Source organism: Olea europaea, unplaced genomic scaffold (assembly GCF_002742605.1).
Source record: "Olea europaea var. sylvestris unplaced genomic scaffold, O_europaea_v1 scaffold274, whole genome shotgun sequence".
In the NCBI taxonomy this organism is placed as follows: Eukaryota; Viridiplantae; Streptophyta; class Magnoliopsida; order Lamiales; family Oleaceae; genus Olea; species Olea europaea.
The window spans coordinates 18,439-35,456 of NW_019245831.1; the positions used below are offsets into that span (position 1 = coordinate 18,439).

The 17,018-nt window shown below is 34.3% G+C and overlaps 2 protein-coding genes across 7 annotated transcripts in view; both read left to right on the forward strand.

The window, feature by feature from the left end:
- Window positions 1-11,847, forward strand: part of LOC111383709 — a 19,506-nt gene extending 7,659 nt beyond the window's left edge. For 2 of the 6 annotated variants that reach the window (XM_023007843.1, XM_023007844.1), the window contains exons 11-20: window positions 138-193; window positions 270-379; window positions 478-520; window positions 677-768; window positions 1,555-1,603; window positions 2,866-2,936; window positions 9,756-9,884; window positions 10,141-10,229; window positions 10,842-10,887; window positions 11,489-11,847. In XM_023007843.1, the coding sequence (XP_022863611.1) occupies window positions 138-193; window positions 270-379; window positions 478-520; window positions 677-768; window positions 1,555-1,603; window positions 2,866-2,936; window positions 9,756-9,884; window positions 10,141-10,229; window positions 10,842-10,887; window positions 11,489-11,521 (718 nt within the window). In that variant the 3' untranslated portion in view covers window positions 11,522-11,847. Of the gene's footprint in view, window positions 1-137; window positions 194-269; window positions 380-477; window positions 521-676; window positions 769-1,554; window positions 1,604-2,865; window positions 2,937-9,741; window positions 9,885-9,988; window positions 10,121-10,140; window positions 10,230-10,841; window positions 10,888-11,488 lie in introns of those variants that run through there. The other 4 variants (XM_023007846.1, XM_023007845.1, XM_023007847.1 and 1 more) reach the window with 4 other exon arrangements.
- Window positions 11,848-13,659: 1,812 nt separating this feature from the next.
- LOC111383707 (RING-H2 finger protein ATL52-like) lies at window positions 13,660-15,264 on the forward strand. Its single transcript, XM_023007841.1, has one exon. It carries the CDS (start codon window positions 14,037-14,039, stop codon window positions 15,102-15,104), a length of 1,068 nt encoding a protein of 355 aa, XP_022863609.1. The 5' UTR covers window positions 13,660-14,036; the 3' UTR covers window positions 15,105-15,264.
- The last annotated feature ends 1,754 nt before the right edge of the window (window positions 15,265-17,018 follow it).

Genomic DNA, 17,018 nt, shown 5'->3' on the forward strand with positions numbered 1-17,018 from the left:
CTTTACCCCCCCCCCCTCCCCCCAAAAAAAAATCCCCAATTTACATTTTCTTAGTACTCCGGATTCTGCTTCAATTGTTACTTTGTTATTTGAGAAAATTCCTCTTCATGCTGAGTGCTGACTGATTAAAATTGCAGAAGTTTTGCAGGGCATAATGCGATGGGTGATGGAGTTGCTTCCTTTGGTTCTGAAGGTAATATACCATATATCCTTTGATAGGTCTCTGTATCTTCTTTTTCTGTGACGTATAATAAAAGATCTTCCTTCAGAAGAGGGTCCTGGAATAGATTCCTTTCAAATAATTGGGGAGGCTAAACCAGGAGGCAGACTTCTAGGCTGTGGATATCCTGTACGTGGAACTTCTCTTTGTATGTTCCAGGTATGATCAATGTACTTATATGTAATGGATATATATTTCAGGCTACTTATATTGATAAATGAAATTTCTTGGTAACCAAAATTTTCTCTTCTTATTAGTGGGTTCGCCATTATCCAGACGGAACTAGACAGTACATCGAGGGTATGCATATTAATGTCTTCTCATTTTTTGCAATGGATCTTCAATGACAATACTTTTGTTTAAATTATGTAATGGAAGACACATTGAAACTTGTTTCCATATATATAATTAGCATTAAAAAAATCTCTCTTACCTCTATTTTGGTGTTTTTATCAGGGGCCACTAATCCAGATTATGTAGTAACAGCTGATGATGTGGACCAACTTATAGCCGTTGAATGCATACCAATGGATGAACAAGGACAACAGGTATATGAACCTATATTTTGTACATTACAGGAATAATGCTGTTGAATGCCTTAACGATTCCTGAAGATGAAATATAATCTAATATCCAATGAGGCAGAGTTGTGTATGATTTATTCAGTAAAATTTTCATACATATTCAACGTTGACTAATGCATTAGCTCATCCAAGTTTACCCTTGTATTGACATGGTACTAAAAGGATAGATCTGATTATAGACAGTAAGTCACTAATATGCAAGAATTTAATCCTTTCGTCCCTTATTTCGGTAAAGGATATGATTACATTTGTTTTTTTTCCATAAATGTAAAGATGGATCATATGGAGTGACTACAAGGATTCAATATAGACTACCCCAATTAGTTTACTATTGTTTCCTATTAAGCATTATTTTCTGATGGATATTAAATAGAAGTAACAAGTGAACTATAATGATAACATAGAAAAATATTAATCATACACCTTAACTATAACTCGTCCAAGGGGATGAAGGTTGGGGTAGGATTCATTTCTGGTAGGAAGGTTGTGTTCGCTCCTGCGTCCTCCCTTCTTTTCTTTGAATATTTAACATTCTTTGCTTGGTGAGTTTTTAATTAGTAAATTCGTGTTTTTTATCATAAGAAAATACTTCTCATTCTAGGAAACTTCAATATTTACTGGTTTAAGATAAATTCTATATTTCTATCTCTTCTATACTCTTTTTAAATAGTTTCTAATTGTTGCTCCTTTCACTTTATACAGTATAAGAATGCTATACTTCTTAGTTGTACACTGAATTGTCATTTTCAGGGTGATATTGTCAGAATTTTTGCCAATGATGACAACAAGATAACATGTGGTTAGTTCTATTGCAAGACAATATTTCCGTTTCAGTGCTGTCATTTCATATTTTTGTACAATGGGCTTATTGTTACAATTTTTTAACTGCTTGGGGAAGTTTGTAGTAAAATTTCTTTATCATATTTAGGAGCATAGCTTGAGCATATAACCTTTTTCCTGGTGTATATGGGCTCATTTATGCCAACGTTTGAAATCTTGATAATGTACGTGATTGTAGAATGTATTGGAAGGAAGGATCCCTTCGAGAGTTAAATTTAAGGAACTTCATTATTTGGAAGGCATTTATAGATGAAACAAACCACTATGCAGCATAACATTCACAAAGGAAACACTTCTTGCCTCTGTGTTTGCTTAATATGTTTGAGTGAGGCTGATTTGTTAACAACTCAATGTTTTACTGACCAACAAATCTCAAATACAGAGCTAACATCCTCATCTTCAATTATTTATTTATTTATTTAGTAGTAATCTGCACAAGATATTGGACTTTGTTATTTTGATAAAAATCACAATATTTCCAGAAAATAATTTCATAGATATCAATTATATATGAGTGATCAGGTTCATTTGTAAATGGAGAAAAAATCTGTATTTGTTCATGTTATGATGTAAAAAGTACATCTTTGTACGGCTCAATGCATAACCATGCTCGTTCTTTATCATTTGCTAAGTGGTTGTTAGACCACAATTAAATTCCAGTAGGATTCTTGCCAATCTACTACTTTGATAGTGTTAGAAATCATCTAAATATAATATCTATTTGAAATTGTTGAAAGAATATAATTCTATTGTAATATTATGGCATGTTATTAAATAGAACTGTAGGAAATAAATATAAGCTAAAATCTTGCTTTTTATTATATTATGTCTAGTCATATATTGTGTACCAAACATGCCTTTTATATTTAGCTCCTATTTGGCTGGAATTATAATCTAGATGTTTATTTTGAGTCAAAATTAATAATTAATTTTAACTGCATATTTCATGGGACCCACAACTTTTCAAATACTAAACAAAGGCTTTACCTTTTCTTCTGTATTCCACAACCTCTTTCAAGTTTGAATATGGAAACCTAACATGAATACCATTTTTCCAGCCCCTTCCCCTAACCTAAATAAGAAAAAATGGTAAAAGCAATGATGATTGCAAATATTGGGTCTTATCCCAATTAGCTTTTTGCATATTCCTTTGATGAAAATATTATGTGTCATTTGCCTGTCAAAAGGAATGTTATCTAATGAGTGGTTTGCTATATCCAGACGAAGAGATGCAAGAGGAGATTGATACTTATCTTTCAGAAGGCCAGGCAACATTCGGTGTCCAAACACTGGTAGGTTTTACTCAAGCACGCTCTGAGTTCTTAAAGAAAATGAAATTTTGTTCTACTACTTTTTTTTCTTCCTTCTTAAAGTTGAAGTAGCATCTCGGTTTTCTTGGTCTCTCTTTTTTCTGGAGAAATTTTTCTTGTAATATTTACCACAGTCATTGTACATTTATTCCTTTGTCACCCTCCCAATTTATGTTGGGGCGTGTTAAGGAAGAAAATCTATTAGGAATAATGTATATTAAGCGAGAACATTATTTGGTAAATTTAGTTTTCATATATATACACATTATTTTTCTATATAATAAAAGGAAGATGAGAGAAAGAGTCATCTGTGCTTATGCCAAACTCTTGTTAGAGCTAATTTTTTAGGGTTTGGTATTTTTCGTCCACTTCTTCTCTTCAGCAAACCGTTTGTTCCTTTTTTTCTCCCTCTTTTCTTCTTTTTGCTTTTCCTCCACTGAGAGTCCCATGTGGTGATCTCGACCTCAGTGGTTGAGAGTGTTGGCAGAGTTGTTGATTAAAAGACATTAGAACCCAGGTATGTTGATTATCGGTGTGTCTTGTGTGGCAACGCACGGTAGCTATAGTTTCCGGTCATTGTCGTGGGTTGTGACAGATATTTGGAGTCGACAGCAGGGTCTATTTCTTCTTGATTAGTGGTCGAGTGGCAGCGATGTGGCTGTAGTAAGTCGTGGTTGTTGGTGCACTGATGGATTGCACTTTGCTGCTAATTTCTCTGCTGCATTTGGACTTGATTTGGGCATTCTGAAGTTGATTTTGGATTTGATTAGAATTGTAGGCTGATTAATTGGGCTCTGGCTATGAATGCTATTATTGGGCTTTAGTAATTTTGTTGGGCTTTGTTTGTGGTTGGATTTTGTTTGGGCTCATTTTGTGATTTGTTTTCCTTGGGCTCTAATTCTTGGTTTGTGGGCTAATTATTTTTGGACTCTCATTATTGCTGAGTTAGTCACTTGGTTTGTGGTTGCCTGTTATTGTTGATTTGTCTTATTCTCTACGGTTAAGTACTAGTATGTGTGGTTAAAATTATGTCATCAAAGATGGAGATGTTCAATTTTTCTGGTGCCATGAACTGGACCCATGGCACCAGAAAAAATGAATGAATGAAATTACACTTATTGGGCTAGGTGTGTCGAGGTCTTCTTGCGAGATAAAGGTTTATATAACCACTTGATTTTAGACAAGCCATCTGCCAAATCCTTAGAAGGTGACTCTGTAAAGATTGATTCTAATTTTAACGATTGGTGGGATTAAGAAGATAAAGCAATCATTAGACTTATAATCAGTAGTATTGAGCCTCATATTGGGTCTTCATCTCTTTACATGTCTATGGGTAAGCAAATTTGGGAGCATCTTAGACATATACACTCTGGAACTGGGAATATTACTTAAATCTATGATACTTGCAAACAATATTTTGGGCTCGAGAAAGGCTTCTCCAGTCTTGTTGAGTATTATAATAAACTTTTGGCTGTGTGTTAGGAAAGGAATATGCGTGAACCTCTCACTCTCTTGACTTGAAGTTTATTGAAATACAGCGAAAAGACATTGATGTCGTTAAATTTCTTATTGGTCTTCCACCAGAGTTTGAAGTTGTCACGGCACAAATATTGGGTAGAAAAGAACTTCCCAGTCTTCCAAAGACATTCTCTCGTATTTTAACACTCTACTCTCTCCGATGGTGCACTATGCACCCGCGAAGATCATTCTGCTTTTATTTCTCGGGGTGGCTCATTTGATGGTGGACGTAGCAATTGAAGTAGACACGGTTGGGAAATCGTAAACCACGAAAATGTACTCACTGTGGTCGTACAGGTTACTCCGTTGATTATTGTTGGGACTTACATGGCAAACCATTTAGATCTGCCGATTAGGTATCGTCTAATGAGGACCATCACCCAGTGTCTGGACCAGTAACTAACTCCAGCTTAACACAATGATCTGATCTCTTAATTGTACCACATGATGAGTATGTTGAGTTTTTAGCTTATAAGTAGGCCGCTTCCACTTCTATGGCCACATTCGCTCAGTCAGGTATTGCATCTTCTCACTGTATATTGTCATCCTCTCACAATCCGTGGATTATCGATTCCAGTACAACTAAACAGACTAGTTCGTCTACTTTTCTTCTTGATTATCATCTTGTTACTTCCTAATATTAATCTGTCGAGTGTCCTTCATGTTCCTGGATTTCCCTCTAGTTTATTGTCTATTAGTAAAATTATCAACTCTCTTCAGTGCTTTGTAATATTTTATCCCTTAATGTTTGTTTTTTAAGATTTCAAGACGAAGAAGATGATTGGTATAGGGCATGAAATTGGTGGCTTGTATTACTTGGATATTTCATCGGTCTTTCTTCCTTGAGCTCTTCAATCTTCTGTTTCACCCATACATTGGCATTGCTGTCTTGGGCACCCTTCTTTATCCTCCCTTGAATGTGATACTTTTCAGCTTAGCAAACCTCATCGTGTCTTTTCTGTTACGAACTAGTAGTCATGTTTCTAGTTTATTTGAGTTAGTTCATTCTAATGAATGGGGACCAATCAATATTTCTTCTAATAAATTTCAATATTTTGTCACTTATGTGGATGATTATTCTCGTATGACTTGATTGTTTCTAATGAAAAATCGTTATGAGTTATTTTGTATATTTCAAGCCTTATGTTCTTTAATCAAAACTCAATTTAACAAGAAAGTCCGTATTTTGCGTTCTGATAATGTCAAAGAATATATATATGCATTTTTTACTTTTTATTTATCTTCAAAAGGCATTACTCATCAAGCATCTTGTGCATATACTCCACAACAAAATGAAATTGTTGAATGTAAAAATCGTCATTTATTAGCTATTACTTGTGCTCTTCTTTGTCATATACATGCCCCTAAACATTTTTGGAATGATGCTATCCTTACTGCATGTTATCCTATTAATTGCATGCCATACTCCGTTTTAAATGGTGCATCTCCCTTCTTTCTTTTGTTTTCCTCATCTCCACCATACTCTTTACTCTCAAAGTTTTTGGATGTGTTTGTTATGTTCATTCCTTTAGTTTTGATCGTGACAAATATAACACTCGCTATACGAGATGTGTTTTCCTTAGTTATTCCCAAACACAGAAGGAGTATCGTTGCTACAATCCTTCTCCGCAGAACTATTTTATAGTGTAGATATCACTTTCGATTAGTCTACACCTTATTTCTTTGATCATAATAAGTCTCCCGAATCCACTCAGGATCCCGTTAACTTACCCTTTCCATATCTACCAGTTGTTATTTCTCCGGAACCAATTTCTTGTCTTCATTTACTATACTAGGGTCATCATCTTCTTATAAGGAACTACCCCTTCCTTTACAGGTTTATACCCGACGATCTCAGACACCACCGCCCTAGCCCTAACCATCGCCTTGCCATCTTAAAATCCTGCTTCTGTCGTCTATTCTGAAATCGAGTCCCTGTCCATTGCTCTCCATAAAGGTAAACGTACTTGTGTAACTAAATATCTAATCAGCCACTGTGTCACTTTTGATTTGTTCTTCATTTTCTTGTTTTACATTCCTAGCTTTCTAGGGTTTTTGTACCTAAGACATTGTGATGTGATGATGTGATCCGGGCTAGAGCCAAATTCTCAATTATTTGGCGATTGTTGGAGGTCGGTTAATACCAAGATTCAAGCTATTTGGAGGCTAAAAACGATTGATAAAGATGGCAAATCTCATGATCAAGCTTTGGAATTCAAAATGTGGGAATTAACAAGTTTCGTGATTGGCGGGAAGAGACCAAGTGCAAAGTCGGATTTGATCACAGTCAATGAAATCATGCAATCAAGCGTCGAGGTTGCCGGGCTACAAAAGATGATGTTTGCAAACTTAAGGTCGAGTTACATGTTAGTCATAAAGACGAAATCATGTTCGGTGCATTGGATTCAAAGTTTTGGACAATATATGGAAAAACGAGCAGTGTGGATTAAAATGGGCATAACTTTTAGCTCGAGTGTTAGATTTTTGCCCATGAATACAATTCGGAATCGTCACGAAAGTCTGCACAAAGAGGAGGTTTCAAAAATCAAACCTTGCGACCGCATAGGCTATTTTCGAGACAAAATTGAGGCTGACTATTTGTTCTATACGACTGCATTGATTTATACTATGCGACCGCATAGTACAACTTCTGGACGCGATTTTCCAAATTTCGAGAGGTGTTTTATTTATGGTAGAATTCTATTTATTTGACATCTTTGTAATCTTTAAGAGTAATTTCCGTCCTTAATTTTTCTAGGTTTTTCATATAAATAGGAGTTATTATTTCAATTGTAACAAGACTTTTCATATGAATTGAAATATAACTTTCTCCGAAAGCTTTGCTTCAATTTCTTTGTCCTTGATGAAATTTTTTTACCGAACTTATCAAGATTTAAACATCTTGTGGCGTTCAAAACATCGGGTATGAATCTTTGAATTGTGTAATCAAGGGATCTTTCAAGCAATGTTCTTGTTAGGTTTCTTGATTCATATTTTCTAGGTTCAAATCCAAAACCCAGAAGAGATTCATAAGCTTTGTGATCAAGAGGTCGATCGTTTAATATACGCTGGGTTGCTTGGTTTATTGTTCGCAGTTAATTCCTAAACCTTGATCGTATTTGGGCGTTCTTGGGATCCGGTGACAATATTTTGTGGGTTCCGTAGCCATTGTTGGTACGTGGGTTCGCATCACATTGACAAAGGCTTTATCTAATCTTTGAGTGACGAAAGGCTTTGGAATTGGAAATGGCAACCTTATACGAGAATAAGACTTGGGACCTTGTTTTGTCACCATCTGGTATACGTCTTGTTGGTAACAGATGGTTTTATGTTCCAAAGTTTAATCCCGATGAGACTGTTGTTCGGTTGAAAGCCCAATTGGTTGCTAAAGGCTATGCACAATCCTATGATATTGATTATGATGAAACATTCTCTCCGGTTGTTAAGATATCTTCTATTCGTGTTTTGATTTCTATTGCTGCTAATCTTGATTGGACACATTTCAGTCGGATATTAAAAATGCATTTCTTCATAGTGATTTGCACAAAGAGGTTTATATGGAGCAACCACTTGGGTTTGTTGCTCAAGGGGAGTACTAGAACTATATTTGTAAGTTGAAAAAGGCTTTACATGGGTTAAAGCAATCACCGAGGGCATGGTTTGAAAAGTTTTTTGAGGTTCTAAAATTTGATCTTCAAAGGTATATCATTCAATATTTAATCTATATATTGGTGCAGATCGTGTTATCCTTGTAGTTTATGTAAATAATATTGTAATCACTAGTGATGATGTAGATGGATTGTTTAGTCGAAACAGTTTCTAGAAAAACATTTCCATACCAATGATCTAGGCAAGCTCCTATATTTTAGGGTATTGAAGTTGCTAGGTCTCGAGCAGTTATCAACTTATCTCAGAGAAAATATGTACTTAACCTATTAGATGAGACAAGTTTTCTTGAAACTCGTTCAGTTGATACTCTCATGGATTTTATTGTGAAGCTTTTAAAGGATGAAGGAGAATCATTTGGAGAGCATTATTAGAGGCTTCTCTAGTTTCTCATTTGGAAGTTGTGATACGTATTTTTCGGTATTTGAAAAAGGCCTCAAGTCTTGGATTATTGTATAAGTTAAATGGACATATCAGAGTACAAAGGTTTACAAATGCAAATTGGGCAGGATCTCCGTCAGATAAATGCTCCACTACCGATTTCTGTACTTTTCTCGATGGTAGTCTTATCTCTTGAAAAATTAAAAAACAAACTCTAATAGTAAGGGCAAGTGCAGAAGCGGAATATATGGTGATGGCTCGTATTGCTAGTGAATTGACATGGTTGCAGCACTTTATTCAAGAAATCAACCTCTCACCCTCTACTCCTATACTGATATTCTATGATAATCAGGCTGTTCTACATATTGCATCCAATCCAATCTTTCATGAAAGGACCAAGTATATTGAAGTTGACTGTCATTTTGTTCGGACAAGATAGTATGTGGCGATATATGTACACCATTTGTAAAGACCGGAGACCAACTTGCTGATATTTTTACGAAATCGTTGAACATTAATCAGTTGAAATTTCTGTGTTCCAAGTTGGGCTTATATGATATATATATTCTCCAATTTGAGAGGGAGTGTTAAGGAAGAAAATCGATTAGGAATAATGTATATTAGGCAAGAACATTATTTGAAATATTTAGTTTCCATATATGTACAAGTTATTTATCTATATAATAAAAGGAAGATGAGAGGAAGAGTTAACCTTCTTCTCTGCTTATGCCAAACTCTCGTTAAACAGGGCCAACGCCACATACAAGAATGATGAGGCAAACCTAGTTTCATTACTTTTCTTAATCAGATCTCAATACAAGATTTTTAATTTGATTTCAGCAGAAAGGACAAATGTGATGTCACAAATAATGTTTTATTGCTAGAATTTAACAGTTGTGTCATAATTAATTGTTTATATCAATTAAATTCTTTGGAAGATACTTCTATGTATTTGATTTATAAAGTTCTGTCCAAATTCCCAGAAATGTAGAACTCTCGTTTCTGATAGCACATTAATATTCTCAGTTGAGAAAATGGTATAGTAGACATTGCAAGGTCCGTGTTAATGATTTCAGGACACTTCTTATTTATATCCTATGGAATCGGACTCGTGCTTATTAATGTATATTTGATTGGTAACTAATGATGTTTCAAAATTTTCTGCTATGTTCTTTTAATATATATATTTGGAAAGCCATTCTGTTAATATATAATTGATCAGTTTCTTACTTGAAGATTCAACAGTTAGATTCTTCAGAGAACTGGGAGCCAACAACTATAATTTTATGGCGCTGGGGCTTTCGGGTTAAGGTTGAGAAAACTCAAGCTATGTTAATTGAAGAGAAATATTCTGAAGACGTTTTGGTAAGTTCTTGCTTTCTATGACTTTGAGCCACGATTTTATTTTATTATTATTATTATTTTTAAATCTCTACAACTATTAAAATCTAAATTTACCAACTGATTAGAATTCATGTATCGCTTATGACGTGTCTCGGATAAATAGAAGTTAGCTTTTATGCATACAACTTGATAGGAGAATTTGTAATTGTTGAATTACAAACTGTAAGAGAATATGTTGGACACCTCTTGTTGTAATACATCATTCTTACATTTGCAGATCAAAATACCTGGTGGCCATTCGGCACAGTTTGTTTTAACCTGTTCAAATGGCTCGTCATATCCGTTCAGCACAAATAAGGATATTCGGTAGTACACCATTTTCACTTCTTAAATTTTTTTCTCATTACTTAGATTGTGATTTTCTTTTTCTTTTTAAGGCAAATGCACTTGTTTTGCGTACTTAGGTTGTTTCTGTACTGATAGCAAAATTGAAACTCTAAATCTCCTTCGAATTAAGCTTAGAAAATTGAATTACGTTCATGTTCTAAAAGATACAGGGGCAGCAAGACAAATGAAAACTCAAATTAGATCTCGCCTCTGCTTAAAAAGATGTCATCCTACAGCACCAAAAATAGTATAGATAATGTTTTGTATGCGTAGTTTAAAAATATTTCGCAGGAATTTCTTCACATTAGACTGTTCTTTCACCCCTTTTCTTTATGTTTAGACCTTTTTATGGAGTAATCTGTTTGGACAAACTAGCTTTGATTTGATACCAAATGCATGATTGCAACTCTTATGACATATAAAATTAAATTGTTTTTGACTTTTTGCAACTGTTGGTCTGGTCATTTTCTTCATAATTAGTTTGTATTGGGTCAATGTACTGGTTAGCAAGCAAAATAATTAGTTCATATGTTTTACTTTCTTCCACGAATTAATGATTTCTCTAAAGATGCTGTTTCATTTTCCTTGTAGGATGAGAGAGACAATCGTGCTGACGATGAGAATCTTCCAGATCAAGGTACCGTTTTCTGCTTGTTATTATAGTATCGCATATACTTCTGTGAAGCACTGAAAACTAACTTTATGATAATGTTATTCATTCTACATTGAATAATACTATTTAACACCACTAGTGTTATAACATAAATCTAGATGGCACATTGGAACCATGTGATAGGTTCAATTGAGGATAAAATTATGTCTCTTTTAGTTTTATCTTACATATAATGTCACTTAATGTCATCTAAACTGGTGCAATATCAGTGGTGCTAAATAACATTACTGTTCTTCGTTTTTGCTGCCACTAAAAAGAATTTATCCATGCTTAAAATTTACAAAACCAGTCTTTATTCTTTGATGTGGAGTTTATAAATTAAATTGATAGTTCTGTTCAACTGGAAGTAGTAAGATTCAACAAAGGAAACTACATTATTATGGGTGCTTTAAGTTTTTTATTGTTGCTTCATGTCTACAGAAAAGAGCAAGCGTTATACACCCCGAAAATTAGTCAATTTCTATTTTCGTCATCTGGAATGTGTTTTAAGCATTAGAGACATCTTTTTGGTGTAATTTATATTGTTGGCTGCAATTTCACGTTATGTTTTTTACGCTTCAAGCAGGCATTGGATGAAAAGAGGAAGGGAAAAGCATGATCAGTATGGTTCATTATAGATGCAGGGTTTATAGACGCAGTCTTTGTAGCTATTCTTCATTCTTTGTTGAAAAATCAAAAAAGGCTATATTTTTATAGCTACATATAGTTTTGTTTTGTACCCGAATATGTAGTGAAGTTATAGCTCTTTCGTTTTCATGTTTTGTTGCAACAATTTGGTTGTACAGGATCACATTTTTGACCGATGACACACAAATTTTCATTAGGTTAAGTATTTCCAGCAGGTTATTTATCAGCGATATGCTTGTATAGAATTATACTTCTCTTGTTCCCCCACAATATATAAGTATTCATTGGCTTGTATTAGGTACTTGTAACCGATTCCACTTTCTAAAATTTTCTGCTAGATCTCTTATTTCTCTGGAATTGTAGTTTAATTGATCAGAACACCACCCTTTCAAGGCGGAAGTAGTGATTTCAAATTTAGAGAAATTTCAGAAGATCAACTGGGGTGTGGATGCGTTGACAATCACCACACAAAGTAGAAACTTTTTCGTTTTCATTTTGGAACTACATGAATGAGTTTTTATGGCTTAGTATTGGTCAAGTGCAAGTCCTTACTTCCGTAGGATACATTTATGGCTGTTTAGTACACTCAGGCTTGAGTTACTTGGAAACTGGCTTTGAGTGTGAATCTTGTCCAGTTTGAATGCATTATTCAGATTTTTCTAATACCAAGTCGTGTTCTTAATAAATTTAGGCCAAAAGTATATGAATTTTATTATTATTATTATTATTATTATTATTATTATTATTATTATTATTTTATTTTTGCCACTTTATTCGGTTCATTTATGAATTTACTGAAGTATTGCAATAAGTTGACGGTCGGCATAGAACTGTCTTAATCTTAGGGTCCGTTTGATACCGTCGTATTCCATGAAAAATGTTACATCTGAGAAATTTGTTTTCTACCTTAACTGTTTGATACGAAAGTGGAAATGGAGTTTGAATTTCAATGTACAAACACTTAAAGCATATTTTTTACCAATTCCATGGAAATCGAATTCTTATGATTTTGGTGGTTTCTTCTTTTCCAACTTTCATGGAATTGGTTTGCCTTTTTCACATTTGCTATCAAACAGGCCCTTTGTCTATGTAGTAGTTGGAATTTGCTCAACTTTTGTGCAATTTTGATTTTCTTTGTAAATTCTTGTTTCTTGTTTTGATTGGTTGACGAAGGAAAGCCGGGAATTTTGAATCTGGAATTTCGATATCAACTGCCCGTCCTTTGGATTACCTTTCTTCTTTCTTTGATTGCGTAGGAGATAATGATTAAAGAAGAGAATCAGGTTTTTCTCCTTAATTATCTGCACCTAAACCTCATATTAGCTGTTAACAATACATTTTTTGTACAGCTTAATAAATCCAAACATTGAATAATAGAATAAGCAAATAAATAGTAACCATTTCTACTGCAATTAAAGACAATGTGGGGTTCTATTAACTTTCAAGGGTTCTTCAGCTTATTATTATTTTATTAGTTCCCTTTTGTTAACCGTAAGTTTGATTTCTTTTAATGCATTGATGTTCTCAACTCTTTGGAAGGTGTAACAGATTGGGAATATAATCAACAGAGATTTAAAAAAATATTCGTACTCAATTATTTTCTTAACTGCTTAATATAATAAAGAGAATCCCTTTATTTAAAAGAAAAAAAAATAGTTGACTTAATTATGAGTTTTTGTGCCACGTACTTAGGTTCTAAGTAAATTGTAATTTACTTAAATAATTGTTAGCTTTTAAGTAAGTGAAATTCCTTTTTGTAGTGTCATTTTCTATAGTTTTTGGCTACACTTCTTAATCTCCAAATTCATGAACTAATTATTTTATAGGTAATTTGATCATCTTCTTTCAACCGACAACTATCTCTTTGGTCAACAAACTATCATATGCAGTGAAGATTGGAAAAAGAAAAAAAAAAGTATGGCCAAGAAAAATAAAGAAAAAGAAGATGAGGGCCATATTGTGTTTGGAAAAGGAAAAGGACTTATCAACTACCAAAACTTTACTTCCCTTAACATCTAAGCTCCCTTTTAGCCTCCCCCTCACCCACCACAAAACTTCATGAATCTCCTCCCTCTTCTTCCTCGACTANCCCTTAACATCTAAGCTCCCTTTTAGCCTCCCCCTCACCCACCACAAAACTTCATGAATCTCCTCCCTCTTCTTCCTCGACTAGCTCTCTCCCACTACCCTGAGGGGCGAGGGTGCTTCTCCGCCATCAATCAGAAGAAATCTCAACCATCTAATTGAAAGGCTCGCTGACCACGAGGTCTATCAATTCTAAAGTCAAGATTAACTCATCTTTAGTCTCTTTGGACCTCAAGTTGCCTCTAACCTCATTCTCGAGAGGAATCCAACCAATCAGATCATTTAAAACTCGGCCACCTTCTAGCAATACGCAAAGACAATTCTTCTTGCAATGTTACTATGGAGAGGTGCTTGTCATACATAGTTTTTGGCAAGTTTTACTGAGAATACAGATTTTGGACATGGGTTCTGTCGGGAATCAAAATCTTTGGCCTCCTTATGATAGTTCTAAGGGGTGTTCACAAGGGATTTGCAGCATGTATTGTCCACAATGGTGTTACTTAAACTTCCCTCCTCCTCCGATGGATGATGATTCCGGTACCCCTTTCTCCCCCCTCGTCATAGCCATCATAGGCATCCTGGCAATTGCTTTCCTTCTAGTAAGCTACTATACGATAGTAAAACGGTATTGCAGGAGAACAAATGATCCGAACACAAGTATAGAACCCGAAGAGAATCTTGATGGAACAACTCGTGACCAGTGGGCCGTTGCCTCAACCGGATTGGATGAGGCACTTATCAAGACAATCACAGTTTGTAAGTACAAGAAAGGTGATGGCCTAATTGAAGGGACAGAATGTGCAGTTTGTTTGAGTGAATTTCAAGAAAATGAGTCTCTTAGGCTATTGCCAAAGTGTATCCATGCTTTTCACCTTCCTTGTATTGATACATGGTTGAAATCTCATTCAAATTGTCCTCTTTGTCGTGTCGATGTTAATATAACCTCTCCGTTGCCTCCACCTGCCCCAAGTTCACAAACTCCATCGACCCTGAACCTGGCTTCTCTCGAAGTTCAAAGGCCGGATGATTTGATTTTCGTGGTGGATGATCAGGGAAGGGATTGTTCAGAAGACGTGATTTTAACCCTTTTTAGTGATGATAATGTTCAACCGAAGAGCCCCGTACAAAATGTTAGCACAACACAAGATTCTGAAACACGAAACGACATTATCGGAACTCCCAAAGAGGATGTTAAAAATTTTAGAAGATCAATTTCTTCAGGAACATTTTCGAGCCAACGCCAGCTTATGATTGCTGATATTCTGAGAATTAAAGAAGCATATGAAGGGTTACAAATGGAAAGTTCCTCAAGAAGAGTGTTGGAAGAAGAAATCAAGAACAATACTAACAGTAATAGCAGAGATTGGGAATTAATGAGAAGCCCTGTTGCAATGAGAAGATCCATATCCACTGGCAGATTCTTATTCACAGTTCATAACAAAGGCAAGAATTCCATAATCCCACATTGAATATACACATAATGTAAAGTTACTTGCACCAACTTGTCCTCTCAAGTCCTTGACCTAATTATGTTTAGCATAGTAGGAAAGAAATATGTAATCTTTGAGTTTGATACTTGTGATGCCCAATATGGGATTGAGTGGAAATTGAAACAGAATTTGTCATTTATTTGTGGATATGAAATGTTCTTGTTGGGATCAAATTTTCTTAAAATCAATAAAGGAATCGAACTCATGATACAATTTGTATTTCCGTCCATGACTTAAAAAATTACTCCATGAACGGAAACACTTGAATAGTTAAGTTAGTAATTGACTACATAAAAACTGTGGATAAATATTTAGGAGTATATATTTTGTGATTTTGTAGGATGTTATATTCATAATTAGACGTATGTGATAGAGTTGTACTTGTTCGACCGGAAAGTCTTGAAAGCAATTTCTTCTTCAAGAAAACAGATAAAGTATGATGATTGACTTTGATTATGTAATAGACGGCTGACCTAACAAGAACAGTATGTCAAAGTACTGATTGAACTTGTATCCATATATATGGCAAATTTGAAGTATATTTATGTCCTTATTAACATTTCAAATTTGAAGGATATTTATGTTAGACTGAAAAGTATATTTATGTCATTAATAGTGTGTCTTGTTATTTGAAAGAGATGGCAAATTTCGATAATGTTACAAGTTCAGACTCAAATCTAGATAGAATACGTGCCGATGCATGATTGGATAGTTTGAAAAATTAAAACAAAAACACTCACTCATTTTCTGACACATCAGTCTGTATCTTCAAACCTTATTTTTTAGTCTAGCTAAGTAACTTTATTCGGCAAATTTTGAATTACATGGCAACTCCCATTAGATAATAGATGTTCTGGTTCTTGCACAAAATTAGCATTTAAATCCCCTCCGAAAAAGCATTTAACCTTGTATGGAAAGTATTGCAAAGAATTGCTATGGAAATTGGCATTATGTCTTCATAATCATAATGTTCTTTTATTGCTGGATTTACTTAGCTCAACTTTTGAAATCACTTAGTGTACGTTTGATTGCAAAGATTGAATTGAAAATGAATTTCAGGAAATTAAATTGCCTACAAATTATTTTCCTGAAAATTGTAAATTATTGTGTTTGATTGGTATAATTTTTCACGTGAAAAATGTTGAAATAAAAGTATTTTTTGCTGTTCGTTTGATTTTATTTTACATGAAAATTGTCAATTAAAGGGATAAGTTTTACTGTTATTGGGGATGAATTTTGTTTCCATTGCCCAAAAAAAAATTCAAGAAAATCATCTATCTTTTGGTGTTCGTTTGACTTTGTTTAACATGAAAATTGTCAATTAAATGGAAATATTTTTTTTACAATAATTCTTAAAATTTGTTTCAATTTGCTAAAAAAAAAAAAAAATTCGCTACAGTGGTCTGGAATTCGAATTCTCACCAATGTTGTGAGAATTCGAATTTCATGAAAACATGGAAAATTGTAGGTTCCCGAGAAAAACAAGAAAACTAATTCCTTGGGGAAAAAAGGTTATCAAACAGCCAAAAAGATGGAAAATAGAATTGATTTTCCATTTTCCATGGAAAACTTGATACAATAAAACAGGGCCTTAGATAGTGTTTGATATGGTTTATTTTCTTTTTCATTTTCCACCTTTTGCACGTGTTTTATGGCAAAAACTTTCTAGGGAATCCCCTCCCCCCGCCCCCTCTCACGTGATGGATTTTCCTTCAATTGGTGGAAAATCAAGTCCCACCAACATTTTGGTGAGAATTGGGGTTTTCTAGCTTCTTTTATATATTATTATTATTATTATTATTATTATTATTATTATTTTATTTTCAGCAATGGGAACAAATTTTTTATCAACAACTGCAAAAAAATTTATCCCTTTAATTGACAATTTTCATG

Excerpts from the sequence above, each read along its gene's own strand:
- LOC111383707 (XM_023007841.1), top strand. The coding sequence starts at position 14,037 with ATGGGTTCTGTCGGGAATCAAAATCTTTGGCCTCCTTATGATAGTTCT.